At 35.0% G+C, this 13362-nt stretch overlaps 2 protein-coding genes across 2 annotated transcripts; both read right to left on the reverse strand.

Moving 5' to 3' along the window:
• Window positions 1-523: 523 nt before the first annotated feature.
• LOC108218530 (MLO-like protein 9) lies at window positions 524-4652 on the reverse strand. The gene is made up of 16 exons (XM_064092441.1): window positions 4100-4652; window positions 3946-4003; window positions 3707-3847; window positions 3540-3610; window positions 3134-3250; window positions 2957-3011; window positions 2738-2835; window positions 2522-2596; window positions 2351-2439; window positions 2178-2227; window positions 2055-2095; window positions 1793-1966; window positions 1556-1591; window positions 1402-1469; window positions 1135-1195; window positions 524-978 (listed from the first exon to the last, which is right to left on the reverse strand). The coding sequence occupies exons 1-16, from the start codon at window positions 4226-4228 to the stop codon at window positions 721-723; spliced, it is 1521 nt and encodes a 506-aa protein (XP_063948511.1). The 5' UTR covers window positions 4229-4652; the 3' UTR covers window positions 524-720.
• A 1041-nt stretch (window positions 4653-5693) lies between these two features.
• On the reverse strand, window positions 5694-12662 carry LOC108218527 (protein S-acyltransferase 21). Its single transcript, XM_017391505.2, has 10 exons — window positions 12336-12662; window positions 11050-11163; window positions 10811-10928; window positions 10265-10452; window positions 9470-9538; window positions 9124-9195; window positions 8854-8982; window positions 8428-8508; window positions 8143-8349; window positions 5694-6825 (listed from the first exon to the last, which is right to left on the reverse strand). The coding sequence occupies exons 1-10, from the start codon at window positions 12378-12380 to the stop codon at window positions 5947-5949; spliced, it is 1902 nt and encodes a 633-aa protein (XP_017246994.1). The 5' UTR covers window positions 12381-12662; the 3' UTR covers window positions 5694-5946.
• Window positions 12663-13362: the final 700 nt, after the last annotated feature.

Consider the following 13362-nt stretch of genomic DNA (forward strand, 5'->3'; position numbering starts at 1 on the left):
AAACTATAAATTGAAAATATAAAAAATTATGGAAACAAACATTTTGTAGACAAGAGGCTCAACACTTGTACAGCTTCTGTGACTGTGAGGGAGCTGGAAGAAAAAGAGGCAGAAGTAAAAGAATACTGGTTTCCAGGAAAGAAGAAGTGTTTATTATTTATAAACAATAAATTATTTATAAATGAGAATTAATTTTTAATTTATGTTTGTGCATAAATTTTGATATTTATAATTCATTGAAGGTATTGTTTTTTTTTTTGAACATTGAAGGTATTGTTAAAACGGATAATAAAAAGAAGACATTCAAGGATTAATGGGAAGATAATTCAATAGATCAGATATCAATTACATGATTAATTAAATAATCAACAAACGAATTGCGGAACAAGAGTTAATGCGATTAATCGATCAAACTTTTAGAAAAAGCTCATCGGATATAAGAATTATTAGTACAACAATAATCTATACATCATCGTTTGAAATGAACCTATACCATCTTATAAAATACTACACAAATGCCTGCTTTTAGTAAACAAGAAAAAAGAAACTGTACTCTTGCATCGCCAAACACCCACATTAAGATATTCTACGAAATTTTGTCTAAGTTAGTTACACCACGGCACCACTATGAAACTCCACAGTAGTCGTTAGTGTAAGATCCTGAAGTTGAGTAAATGAGAAGGCTGGTAGTAAAGACAACTCTGTCCTGCCATAGTGTCCTTAAAGTCCGCCACCTGATTGCTTATTAAAAGGGGAACGTTGTTCAGGAATGTCGACACTTGAAGCGTGACCTACCCTATGGGAATTTGGGTGCTGTGGAGAATCATGAGGTGAATCAGGCGGGGTGACTAGTTTCCGAGCAGGCGGTGCAGGTGAAGGCTTACCTTCAGCCTTTTTCTTTTGAGCATGTTTATGCCATGACATTAGTGCTTTGTTAGTTTGTTCGTCGAAAATAGACTTCTTCATGGTTGATCCCATCTGAAAAATAGATGGTGTTTATCAACTATCAATAACAATTACAAGTAAAAATGTATCATCTTGTGTGACTATAATTCCAAATAACTCTATTTTAATCAGAAAACTATAGCAGATGCAACTCTGTCGCGGAATGGAGGACTTGACATAGAAAAATACCTGTGTAACCAGAGCATACAGTGGGAGGGTGATATAGCTGCATAGAAACAGAACCTCAACCCTGCCAAATTCATCACCTAATTAGATGTCGTGTGTTGTTGCATAACAACAATAGATCATTTTGCAGTGGTCATTAAAATGATGAAATCCTCTGTTTTAGTCGCATGATATCAGAGCAGCTATTTGCCAATCTGAAGCAACTTATTCCGTTTCTGTTTGCTGCGAATTATCTGGAGGACTGAGGGAAGGAACTTTTATTGGACTTACCCGATGCAAACTCTTAGATACTGAAGATATTTGTCACTGTGAAAGCAAGAGTTCAACCCGAACTCGTACTGCATCAAAAAAGGTAGGTAATTTCTCACACAGAGTACTTAACTGCATAAAGAGGAAATATGTAAAAGGGTGGTCGCCTCATTACCGATATCCACAAGAAGTATGTTATCTCGATTGCATTCTGGACACAAAGGAAAATATATAGCGCCAGTTGGTTAGAAAACTTCTGATTAGCATTATGACACGTATTTGCATACACTTTAACAAAGCTATATTTGTACTCAAACTTTTTGCTCAAATTAGGAGAAGTTTCAAGTACGGAGAAGTTTAAACAAAGACAAGCCATAAAACAGAGGCTTTTTAAAAGGGAGGCAGAAGTGACCTGAAAGAGTGTGAGATGAATCAGATAGAGAAGTAGCTTAGGCCAACTGAACCAAAAATATCGATCAGACACTTGAACAAGAGGTATGCCTTGTACTATAGCATGTCTTTCTGTGATTTCAATGGCCATCTGTGATATAATTGCTTGAAGCTTTGTTCCGATGATCAGAATTGCCTTCAACCAAGAAACCCATGCTACATTTATCTTTTAAAATACTAAAATACGAGGATGACAATATATACACAGTTTAATAAGTTCTTACAAATAGCGGCATGACAGAGAGCCAAAACATAGACTGCCATCCTGCAAATTACAAATGAAGATGAATTTTGCTATCTATCTGATATTGTGAAGGTATAAAATATAAATGGAAGAGATAATGTACCTTCAACATTAAGAGTCAAGTAAACGACCGCTGAAGCCCACAGCAGGGGACTGCAATATCATCAGCGCTTTACTTTAGACGAGTCTTAGACGGTGAAGAAAAAAAGTTGTGTGGGACAAATTCATCAGAAGAAGCCATGATAGACAAAAGTTCACATTGTGAGTGAATGGTACCTTATTCCTACTATAACCTTGAAATCATCTTCTAAAGACCTTTTGATATACTTCCGGAAGTCAAACTTACTTCCAGGTGATAAATGAACCTAAAAAAGCAATCGAAAATAAAATATGGAAGATTAGAAGCTTGAAGTATCCGAGAAAACTTATAAATATTATAGAACTTACATTGATGAAGCCCTGGCGCATAGCGAAGTAGTCAGCTTTGCGAACAGACCTAAAGAATTGCCGGAAAAAACAACCCTGAAATTGGCATATGCATCAGGGAGAAGGGTGCAGGGTTAGGAAAAATATTTTGTTTATAGGTTACTGAACTATTTGGTGTGTTTCTGATGTTGCTTGTGATTATCCAGCTACTGTTGAGCAATTTGATCAATTTCTTACAACGTAAAAGAAGATAGGTGTTTTTGTCCAGAAACTAGTGTGGTCTCTCACGAAAGACGTCTCATGTGCAAGCCTGAATTTGTCTGCATCATTAACACGTAGTAAAGAATAATTAGACAATCTAATCGGTTGGAGGAATCCCAGATGTGGATTCAAATTCATTTTTAGTATAAGAAACAAGAAGGTATGTAAATTGGTAAGTATCCAGGAGAAAACCATCTTTGTGTTCATCCTGTGCAGCAGCTTCTTCCTCCCAGCTCCTCCAGCTACGCAGCTAAATCAACGAATAAAATTCATAACCATTTGTGATAAGCTTCAAATGGTGATTACAGTTCTGATAGCTACAACCTATATTTATACAAATATATACTAAGTAAAACGGTGCAAATTATTTACCTTTGACCTTCCAAGGAACATTGTCAAGGCACTGTAAACAACATGAAACACTGCCAAAAAGAAGATGAAGATATGTAACTGATGAACTCCATCAACAGATATAAGCGGTAGTTGACCCTATGTCAGAAAATTGCATTAGTCAACCATCTGGAAAGAAAATCTTCACATTCAAGTAGTACTCGTAAAAAATTAACAAATATTATAGACCCTTTGCAGAATCAATGCAGTTACACCTCTTTAGCACACAAGCTTCAAGTTTAAGTCATGGCACGAGCCTTTGATAGATGTGTCATTATAAATTTTTATGCCTTGTCAATTTATAGCATCAAAAGGCTTAAAAAGATACATCAAGTAAAGCAATTGGGGATAGCATAATCAATTAAAAGAGAAAATAGGTTGTTAAAACCTCATGGCACTTATGTTTGCCTCCTCCTCCTCCTGACAACATCCTATGCTCATTCCACAGAAGCCTGCGATGCCCACCCCCACCCGCACCTCCACCCCCACCTCCACCTCCACCTCCACCTTTAGCCTCCTCATGTAGCAGATTTGCCGCCTCCTGCTGATATTCATTGCTGGCATTTTTGTTGTCATGGACTTCTGGTTTTTTGCATGGTAACATTGTGTTTGCAATATGTTCAGAAATACAGATTCGGGCAATGTAGCTCTGCCCGAACGTCAGAAGTAGTGATATAAACCCCAGAACCATAAGCTCTGCAGAAGTCACAGAAAACCATCTAATCAGTACATTTAGTCACAAACCAATGTACATTTAGCAGCTGCATAAAATGATAAAAAGCTAGTAGCCGTACCTCCTTTAATCTTCATAAGAGCTTCAACTAGCGGTCTTTTGTTTCTGCTTCTAAACGACTGAAAACAAAAAAGATCTTATCATTGCCAAAGAGACCAAACACAATGCCAAGTAATTTGAAACAAGCTATTGCATGAGTATTGAGAGTTACATACATGTTCAATAGCATGCAAAATTTTCTCCAGTAAAATAGAGATGATAACAATAACTGCACAAACAAGACCAACTGCCCAGGTGGGCGTTTGATCAAGCTGCCTCGCACCAGGCGCATCTCCCCCTGACATTTCTTGTTAAGCTCGATCCTCCTTATGCAAAATGTACATCTATCATGGGGCTCCAAACAAGCATGCATGCAAATTCTAATGATATTTATGCGTAAAATACGAGTAATTGTAATCCAAAAATCTCCAGTGTGGCTTAGAAATTTCAAGTATGGTATTGTTCTGTATTCTGGTTGAAAATTGTTGGTCCTGGACCCGGTAGTCGTATTGTAAGAGAAGTGAATCATTTTTTTCAATCAAGTTTATCCTCAGAGTATTATTAGGAGTTTGATCAAACAGTGACCACCGAATTATCAAACTAGGTACATTTATTGTCACCCAAACAATTTAAACTTGGACATCTCATAAACAAAATAATAACAAAATTAAAAAACAAAACAATAAAAAAATACGCCGCTGCCGGGGATCGAACCCGGGTCACCGGGTGACAGGCGGGAATACTTACCACTATACTACAACGACTTGATGTTTGTTATATGTATTCTTGAAAAAAATTGGGATTCATAACGAAAATATTATCAAATTTCCTTGTAAAAAAACAAATTAAATTTAGACAATCTTTATAAAATTGACTTTAGATTCTCTTTCTCGTGTTTAAATACAACTTCTGAGTTTTTTTTTTCTACGATATGAGTTTGATAATCCATGTAAACATATATGTATTAGATCTTAATGCAATACATCTTCTTATAAATTAGAAATAGAAAAATTTCTAAATCACATCGAAATATAGCACGGATGATATGTTAATTGATTGTCGGAATATGAAGAAAAATAGTGAAATCAAATTTTAGAAAAAACTAACTGAATGACGGAAAAAATTACGTCATACCGAGAGGGCGTATTTTAGTTATGCTTGGTTACTTCCTCGGTCATTAGATTCTGTCTAAAAGTCGTATTTGATACATTTGATTAATACATACATGCAGTGTTCTAAAAATTCCGGATTTAACCGATTAATCCCCGATTAATCCCCTGCGAGGTCGGTCACCGATTCGATTTTTGAAATCCGATTAATCTTTATATATATTTCTTAATCGAAGTATATATGATAAATTACTAAAATTAAAATACTATATTATTTTAAATATAAATAATTATAGAGTTTATGAATATAGAAGATATATTAGTTACTAAATAGTTAATATAATAATAACTAAATATTAAATTATATTTTAATATTAAAATAAATCCAATTTTTACTCCGATTAATCTTTCCGATTAATCCCCGATTTCCGATTAATCCCTAAATCGGTGGCTCAACCGATTTAGTCCGATTCCCGATTTCCGTAACACTGCATACATGCAGGAATTATAATGTTTGAATTCGTTTCTCATTCATGAGTAAATTAATTAACTTCTTCTTACATGTACGTCGGAATACATTTGAATTCTGATAATTATATATGACTATGAAATATTGTGTAAATTAATGAATTTCTAATTTATAATAAAATATATACTAATATTTCACCAAAATATTCAGTAATCAATGACCTCATTAAGATAATAAGTTTTTCCATGTCGAAGATATTAATTTATAGAGGTTTTACTTGTATCAATTCAAATTTCCTAGTAGCTAGTTGATACTTGATAGTTAAGAGCCACACGGGGAGTAAATTGAAAAAAATTGACTTGGAACGCATTTGCAAAATCTGAACTCTATATGAACAATTGGATGCTACCAGTAAAACGTCTGCGCCACATAACTAGAGAGAAAACTAGTTTTGCTGAGAATCACCTGGGTTAAACACTGGCAGCTGGCCACCCCTCTGTGCTCTACTCTGCTGATAATAGCTTGGTGTCGGAACTCTGTCAGAACTCGCAGAACCTGCACTTAAGTTTCTTGTCCCTCTGCTTAACTGTTCATTAACAAGGGGACCACCATAGAATATAGACTGACATGTGTATGTAAGCTCTGGACCAGGAGGCACCTGAGAGGAAGAACTCACATTTTGGGTTGATGCAGACACAAAACGCCCAGCATCTTCATCATAATATATGGATGACCTTGTGTTTGATGTAAAAACTGGGTTGTTTCTCCTCATTGGTACTGGTGATGCAGCCCCTAAAACTGCAGCTTCGTTCCCTCTTGATGACCCTGGAGATTGATCAGCAGATGCCTGATACATTGGATTGAAGTGTTCTGCATTTGGAGTCTGCTGTCCAAAGGGAGAGGGAGTGAAGCTGGGAGGGAGGGGACTGCTCAGATTACTGATGCTGTGATCACAAGTTTCAATGTCTTCCCTGCTAGCACGACTGGGTGGATATGAGCTTTTTGAACCAGACCTCGCAGATCTTCCACAATATTCTCTGTTCATACTAGGACTACTTCTATTACCCATATTGTAACTTGACAAATGATCAAAATCATATTTTTGAGGCTTTGAACTAATTGGACGTAGAACTGATGATGAAGCTCTAGCCTTGGCTCCTGCTTTTGCTGCCTCGCTAGGATCCAGCTGTGCGAGCTTCCAAGAACTGATTTTAACATGCCGATGTGGTACCTTCTTGCCCTTTTCAGGTGGATGAACTGCATCAGGATCAACAGTTGATGGTAGGCGTCCTGGGTCAAGATGTGGAATAATCTCATCCTGCAACTAATGTTAAACAACATTTATCAAAACTTTGTCATCTGCGACTATCCCCAATACAGAGCAAATTTTCCAGAAACACGCTATAATAAGGTAAGCAGACCATGCAATTCTTCCAAAACAAGACAATTTAGAGATAAGCAGACAAGTATCACATGCCTAAGTTGACCACATTAAAAATATATTGAACTTGGCAAACAAATACTCAGGTGAAACTAGCCAGCAGAATGTCAAGCGTCTTTAAGCGTAAGACATGCAATTTTGATAGCAAAAATAGTACAGCAATTTTATAAATACATATGATGCTACCAATAAGTGGTAAGCAAGGCCTTAAATGAACCTAAACTATTCAGTGATAAGGTCGAAAAAGATCGGTTCGAAATCAGCTCATAAACGAGCTGAACTTGAAATTGATTTATAGGTTTGTTTCATAAACACCCCAAACTTGATCGTAGAAGGGTGCGGCTAGATAGCTTGTGAACAGACACGATAAGGTGACTCGCAAACAAATTCGATAATTAGGTTCGTGAATATTATTCAAGAACAAGCTCGATAACTAGCCCATAGTTGTGCTCTTCAATATAGGTTTAATTAATACGTATTTATGTATATTATATATTTAATTTAAAATTATTATGATTGTCACTTTCAGTTATTTATTTCTCTTATTTTTATTAAGTTATAGTATTTGTTACCCAATAAAATATAAGTCATATAAAGTTTAACTAGTACAACATTGGAATTTATACTTATATAATTAGTCTGCAATATATATCCTATTTTGTTTTCAGATAATTTCTTATATTCGTGAACAAATTATATAAACAAACTTGTGAGTAATATTTGTTAGCAAGAGCTTGTTGTGACACATGTTCGCGATTTGTTCGCAAATGGTTCCTAAAAGCCAATTGTCTAATGTGCCAAACTCAAACAAGATTTTGACTCGATCCAAGTTTGCGCTACACATATTTTTGACAAGTCGATAAAGGCATGCAAGAGTTTGGCTCGACTTGACTTATTAACACTCCACTGATAAGAAGTAGAATAATGAATGAATCATCAACACATATATAGGTGTTAAAATTTTAATCTGTTTGTATCTCTATGAGAAGCAGTGCATATATTAAAAAAAAAAAAAACAGTTTTCTGTTGGCAATGAGCTCCAGTAAAATCAGAGGTGTTTCGTTCATATAAAGACGCTGTTAGAGAAAAATATTTTAGCAAAGTGTTGTAGCAGATTCATCAAAGGGCCGACAAGGCATAATAATAGGGGAGTGGTGTTGGAAGCTCATCTAAAAGAGAGCAAAGAGGCAGACACAGTACCTGTTGATCCATAAAGATTCTTGGAGGAGTACACCATGCACCTTTGTATTGCAAGCCCATTCCATGCAAGCTTCTTCCACTAATGGCAGTGACAGCAGAACTCACCGGTGAAGATTGAAGACTTTGCTGATCTCCACCGTCTACAGAAGGCCCGGGAGGTTCACTTTGGGTCCTCATGGCAACAACATAATCATATGTTGAGATACCCTGGAGAAATACTTTAATGAGGTTGCTTATGTTATCTACCTTATTCATGATAGCAAGGATAAACTCCAATATACACACCTTACTAATCAGTATCAAGTGGAAGAAGAACAGTTCTCCCAGTGGCACTATCGCCAGTAAGGATAAACCTGTACATAGAGCCTAAAAACAAAGAACAAATAATTAATCGAAACAGGCTAAAGCATTGAAACAATGAGCAGTTAGGAGCATCGATGAGCACAACAAAAGCAACAATAAGTTCAAACTATTAATATTCCCAAAAGCAACTGGAACTTACTATTCAAAGAGGCTAGAACCAATAGTTAAAAAGGCTAGAAATCTTAAAATATGAATCCCATGAGATAATCTATAATATATAAGTCACAAGCAGACACCCAGTCTAAGGCAAAAGAATTTATGTTACACAGAAAATATGTAGCCAAGTCCATGCCCACGTGAAAGATCATTAATAAGATTAAGGTACCGAAAGAAATACAGCCAACATACCACTACGGTAGCAAACGGGGGTCGGGTAAGTGCTTCTCCAAGCCTCTCTGAGATCAGGTGTTCTGTTGCTGTTTTCGAGGCGAAGCATCGAACAAAAACAGCTAAGCCAACTCCGAACTCGAAAATGAGCTAAAGACAAACATGCAAATTGCAGATGCCATGTTTACAACATAAACCAACTATAAATGACAGTCATGAAACTAAACGAGAATGCTAAATTAAGATCAATGGAGATGAACAGGCCAGAAAAGCATCTTGAGTAAATCTTACCCATACAAGGCTTACTGCCATGAGGCACACAAATGTCATATAATTTTTCCTTCCTACACAGTTATTCAACCACTGCATGCAGATTAAAAGGCAACATAACAAAATCAGACAAAAGGACAAAATTATTATTATATTAATATGCTTTTCCAAGTTAGTGAACACAACACAGAAAATTCAAGAGAGGAACCGGCTAACAGCAACAGACATTTATATACTTGACTCACTGCACAGTTAAGCAATTATGAAACTACCAGAACTTGATAGAACTTAGCTGATACAGTCATACACTAGTTACACAGGCACACACACTAATCAGCAATTACATAGCTTGAGATAAAAAAATTACTCGGCAATGATGATCAAATCCATCAACACATTTGTCACAACTACTGCAATGTTTGCTGAAGTTGCGCACCTGCAGAATTATTAAACAGTAGTTAATATTCTTCCAGTAGCAAACTTCCAGCATCAATATATTCCGTGCAGAAACTAGAAAGAGACTCGTAGATTTTAAGCATTAATGTAAATTCAGGGATGCATGTTGACCAATATATTTAGCCCATTGTTGTTAAAATCATGAGGCATCGCGCTTCGCGTGGGGCAGAGGGCTCGTAGTACCTGCTAGCGAGATACAAAAAGACTCGCAAGATATAAAAAGACTGAAAGACCCTTAACTTAAAAAAAACAACCCTACTTATCATCATAAGTTCAACCCTCTACAAGGAAGAGAAGGAATCTGAGGGAACTGAGATCGAGCTAAACGATATGGAAACCTTTGACTTAAATGTTATTGGCTGATAGTCTGATACTTTTATGTTAGATTCCCACTATGCATGAGACTTTTATTTACGTTCAATATTAGAACAAACATCCTCCAAATTATATAGATATAGATAAATTATACAGATAATTTCATATTTGTCAAAACAATCGTGCGAGTAATCGCGCTTCAAAATTAGAGCTTGCGCTTTTTTCAATTTTGCCTGTTTCACAAAAGTGATCTAGCCGACTGAAATGCTAGTCATGCAGCAATACCTGATTTTAAGGAATTCTAACAAAACCTCACTGAACAATGTTTGTGATTTCTTGGATTCGCTTTGATAATTTATAAGCTAAGGTATTATAAGAAAGAGGATTATACCTCAGCATTGCATATTGTGCAAAATACAGCATGCTGTTCTTCAAATTGCTGCTCAAAATAATCATCATCTTTACGGCAATCTGCCTTTACAAGACAACCACAAAGGAGTCCTCCAACTTTTGAGCAATAACTTGATGTATTTTTCATTGACATCCCTCCATATCTTAATTCTTCCTTCCCATGTTCTCCTACAAAAAAGCATTGCACAATCAGAAGCCAAAAGGCTGTTAAAGAAGCATCAGACAAACAAGGTAGGCTTTTAAAGAAGCATCGGATAAACAAGGAATTATAAGTTATTATCAATTCTTCAAATTACACCGCCTTCTTCAGAACAAAACACATGATCTAAATAAGTCAGGCATTTGACTTGAACCGCCATATAATTTCTTGCTTTCAACTTTTGAAATTCAATAGTCAAAGTCTTAAAGATCATAAATTATAATTTCGAGAAGGCCTAATATTTTATACATAAATGAAGTTCATGAGATGGTGCTTTGACCTTCAAGTATACATATTATCAGATTTTATTGAATAAGAACTGCCAACCTGAGGTATCTGTGTCATGGTTAGAATTATAGGTTGGCACATCAGGTTCCATTAATATTCCAGGATCTGCAGGATCGATAGCTGTGCATCTTACATATAGTACAAATACAGAGAGAGCCTAGAAGCAGTGACAAACAAAAGATAGCCGGAAGATTAGCATATAGCACCACATAATTGATGAGAAAATAAAACTAAGATAGGAAATGAGACAAAAAAATTTAGACCGTGAATTTACTAACCAAGAACGAATATACAGCAACAGCCACATATTCATAGACGTCTCTTCCAAGAAAGGGGGCAAAAAAAGCATAAAAGGCAACACATAGCAAGAAGAATACTGTTATAGCAACCACCTGTGACATCGCCAAGAAATGAGTAAATGTACAGCATATCCACACAGGTTATCAAATATTCAAGTAATCATTTAATGACTTCCTAGAACACTTCCACAGGCCCATATTAAACATGAAGACATACTTGTAAGTCACATAACGGTAAGGACAAATCATAAACTAATGATCTCAGAGTTTATAAATAAAAGATCAAACATAAGCATCATTCTATGTACCAAACTCTCACATCGAGAGCCGCCTTGTTGTTCAGGGTTTAGTCAAGTTTAAAAAACTATACATAGGCTAAGTGACTAAAAAACTTATGCACGCATATTAAAAGAATAGCTCACTGAATAGAAAGTAGACATGTGCAGGATAAAAAAAAGTGTGTAATTCCCAAAGTCATAAAGTATTTCAGAATAAAATTAGAGTAAAGATAATTTGGCTTCATGGTTAGAATCTGAATTATGGGTGAATTAGACGGTATTGATTATGTTATTTGATAACTCAATACCGGGTCTTTACACCCATATCTGTGACTGCCCATAGAAACTGAGAACAACAACACTAATCCACTTTAAGAGTTTGCAATCAAATAAATTCACCAGAAACTTCAACACAGCAGAAGGAATTCTTTTACTAATAACCTGATGGAATTGATATATTCTACAAGTACAAATGTCAAATTGTCAATGTATAATGTGTAAAGTACATGCGTAGGATGCTTATTGTCGATATACTTCTCTCCTTACCTAACTAGTGCAATAATTCCGAAAATAGGCGGCAAGGCATAGAGGGTGCACTTCACAAACTATGTCATAGGTAAGACTTAAGAACATACAGCTCAACCAACCACAACTTGCATCTACGATCAATATCTGATAGCATACAGATTATAGCCTCTGGGAAATTTAATCCCAATAATTCTGATCAAATACTGACTACAAACTTATTTTTCCTATGACCAACGAATTTCATCTGAAAATATAGCCCATTACTTAAAACCCACACTACAATTCAAGAACATACTTCATAACTCAATGTACACACCAATAATCAATTTAAGATCCAAAACAAGAACCCACTCCATTACTTGTAGGCAAACAATATATACATGTAGATTACATAGTACCTTAGATTACCGTACTTAATCCACTTGAACAGCAAATATGGCTTAAAAATCATGTAAGTACCTGAAAAGTGTGAGCAGGCAGTTCCCACCCATGACGCCTAGGCATGATCAAACACTTGGATAGTGAAAAAAGTCAAAAATCATGCACAATAACACTTTAATATATAAATTGTTACATGCCCATGAAATTATAATGCCGACCCAGATGATAAAAAGCAGATTTAAGTTGGCCCTTTTGGTTGATTTTTAGTTTTAGGGCTTGTGGGAGTATGAATCCAGAGAAGGAAATAATTGTTTACTTATTTGTTTTGTGGAGTCATGAGTGTGTGTATACAGAGAATCAGAGATAGATAGAGACAACTGAAAACCATAGTGGACTGTTTAGCAACTACTTTCTCTAAACTGCCGGCTTTTCCATAAATATAAATTGTTCAATTTTTTATTTGTCAATCATTAATCTCTTTTGATTAGTTTTTTTTTCTTTTTTTTTGAAATTCTTTTGATTAGTTTTTTAAGTCAATGATTTGTTTGTTTTGGTATCACTCTTTCGTTAAGTTTTATTTAATGTATATAGAATTTATAAATTAGTAAATAAAGGTTAATAATATTTGTTCTGATAAATTAGTCATTATAAAATTACTCCGATGCTGTTATTTATTTTCTGCTCTGATTTATATGATAATAATAATCCCTTTGATGGTCTTATGAAATTCTAAATATAAATATATTAGTGTTTGTAATCTATTTTTATTAGAAAACTTGTTGATTTTCTCATGTTCGATATTTTGATTCAGATAAATTTAAAATGAGTTTGTTCTGAAAAGTTTTTCTAAATAATGTTATCGTTGATATTAGTATTTTGAATGATAAATATTTTTTCTATTCTTAGTGTTTTATCTTATTTTTAATTTGCGACTAGGTGATTAAGATAAGAATTATATATATTCGGTAGTGGTGGGTTTATTTTATTATCCCGGGATTAGATTGATATTTACGAATATATGAATTTCATTTAATCATATCTTATTTGTTAATATCAAACATTTTGAAAATATAGACTACTTATCTTAATATTTTCAAATCCTATA

The sequence above is a fragment of the Daucus carota genome, chromosome 4, assembly GCF_001625215.2.
Source record: "Daucus carota subsp. sativus chromosome 4, DH1 v3.0, whole genome shotgun sequence".
NCBI classification, from domain to species: domain Eukaryota; kingdom Viridiplantae; phylum Streptophyta; class Magnoliopsida; order Apiales; family Apiaceae; genus Daucus; species Daucus carota.

Coding starts and splice junctions, on each gene's coding strand:
- LOC108218530 (XM_064092441.1), bottom strand. CDS start 4,228: ATGTCAGGGGGAGATGCGCCTGGTGCGAGGCAGCTTGATCAAACGCCC. Junction 3,848..3,945: donor TCTTATGAAGATTAAAGGAG/GTACGGCTACTA, acceptor TGACTTCTGCAG/AGCTTATGGTTCTGGGGTTT. Junction 2,440..2,521: donor TGCGCCAGGGCTTCATCAAT/GTAAGTTCTATA, acceptor TTGCTTTTTTAG/GTTCATTTATCACCTGGAAG.
- LOC108218527 (XM_017391505.2), bottom strand. CDS start 12,380: ATGCCTAGGCGTCATGGGTGGGAACTGCCTGCTCACACTTTTCAG. Junction 10,453..10,810: donor CCATGACACAGATACCTCAG/GTTGGCAGTTCT, acceptor GCTTTTTTGTAG/GAGAACATGGGAAGGAAGAA. Junction 8,350..8,427: donor ACTTGATACTGATTAGTAAG/GTGTGTATATTG, acceptor GTATTTCTCCAG/GGTATCTCAACATATGATTA.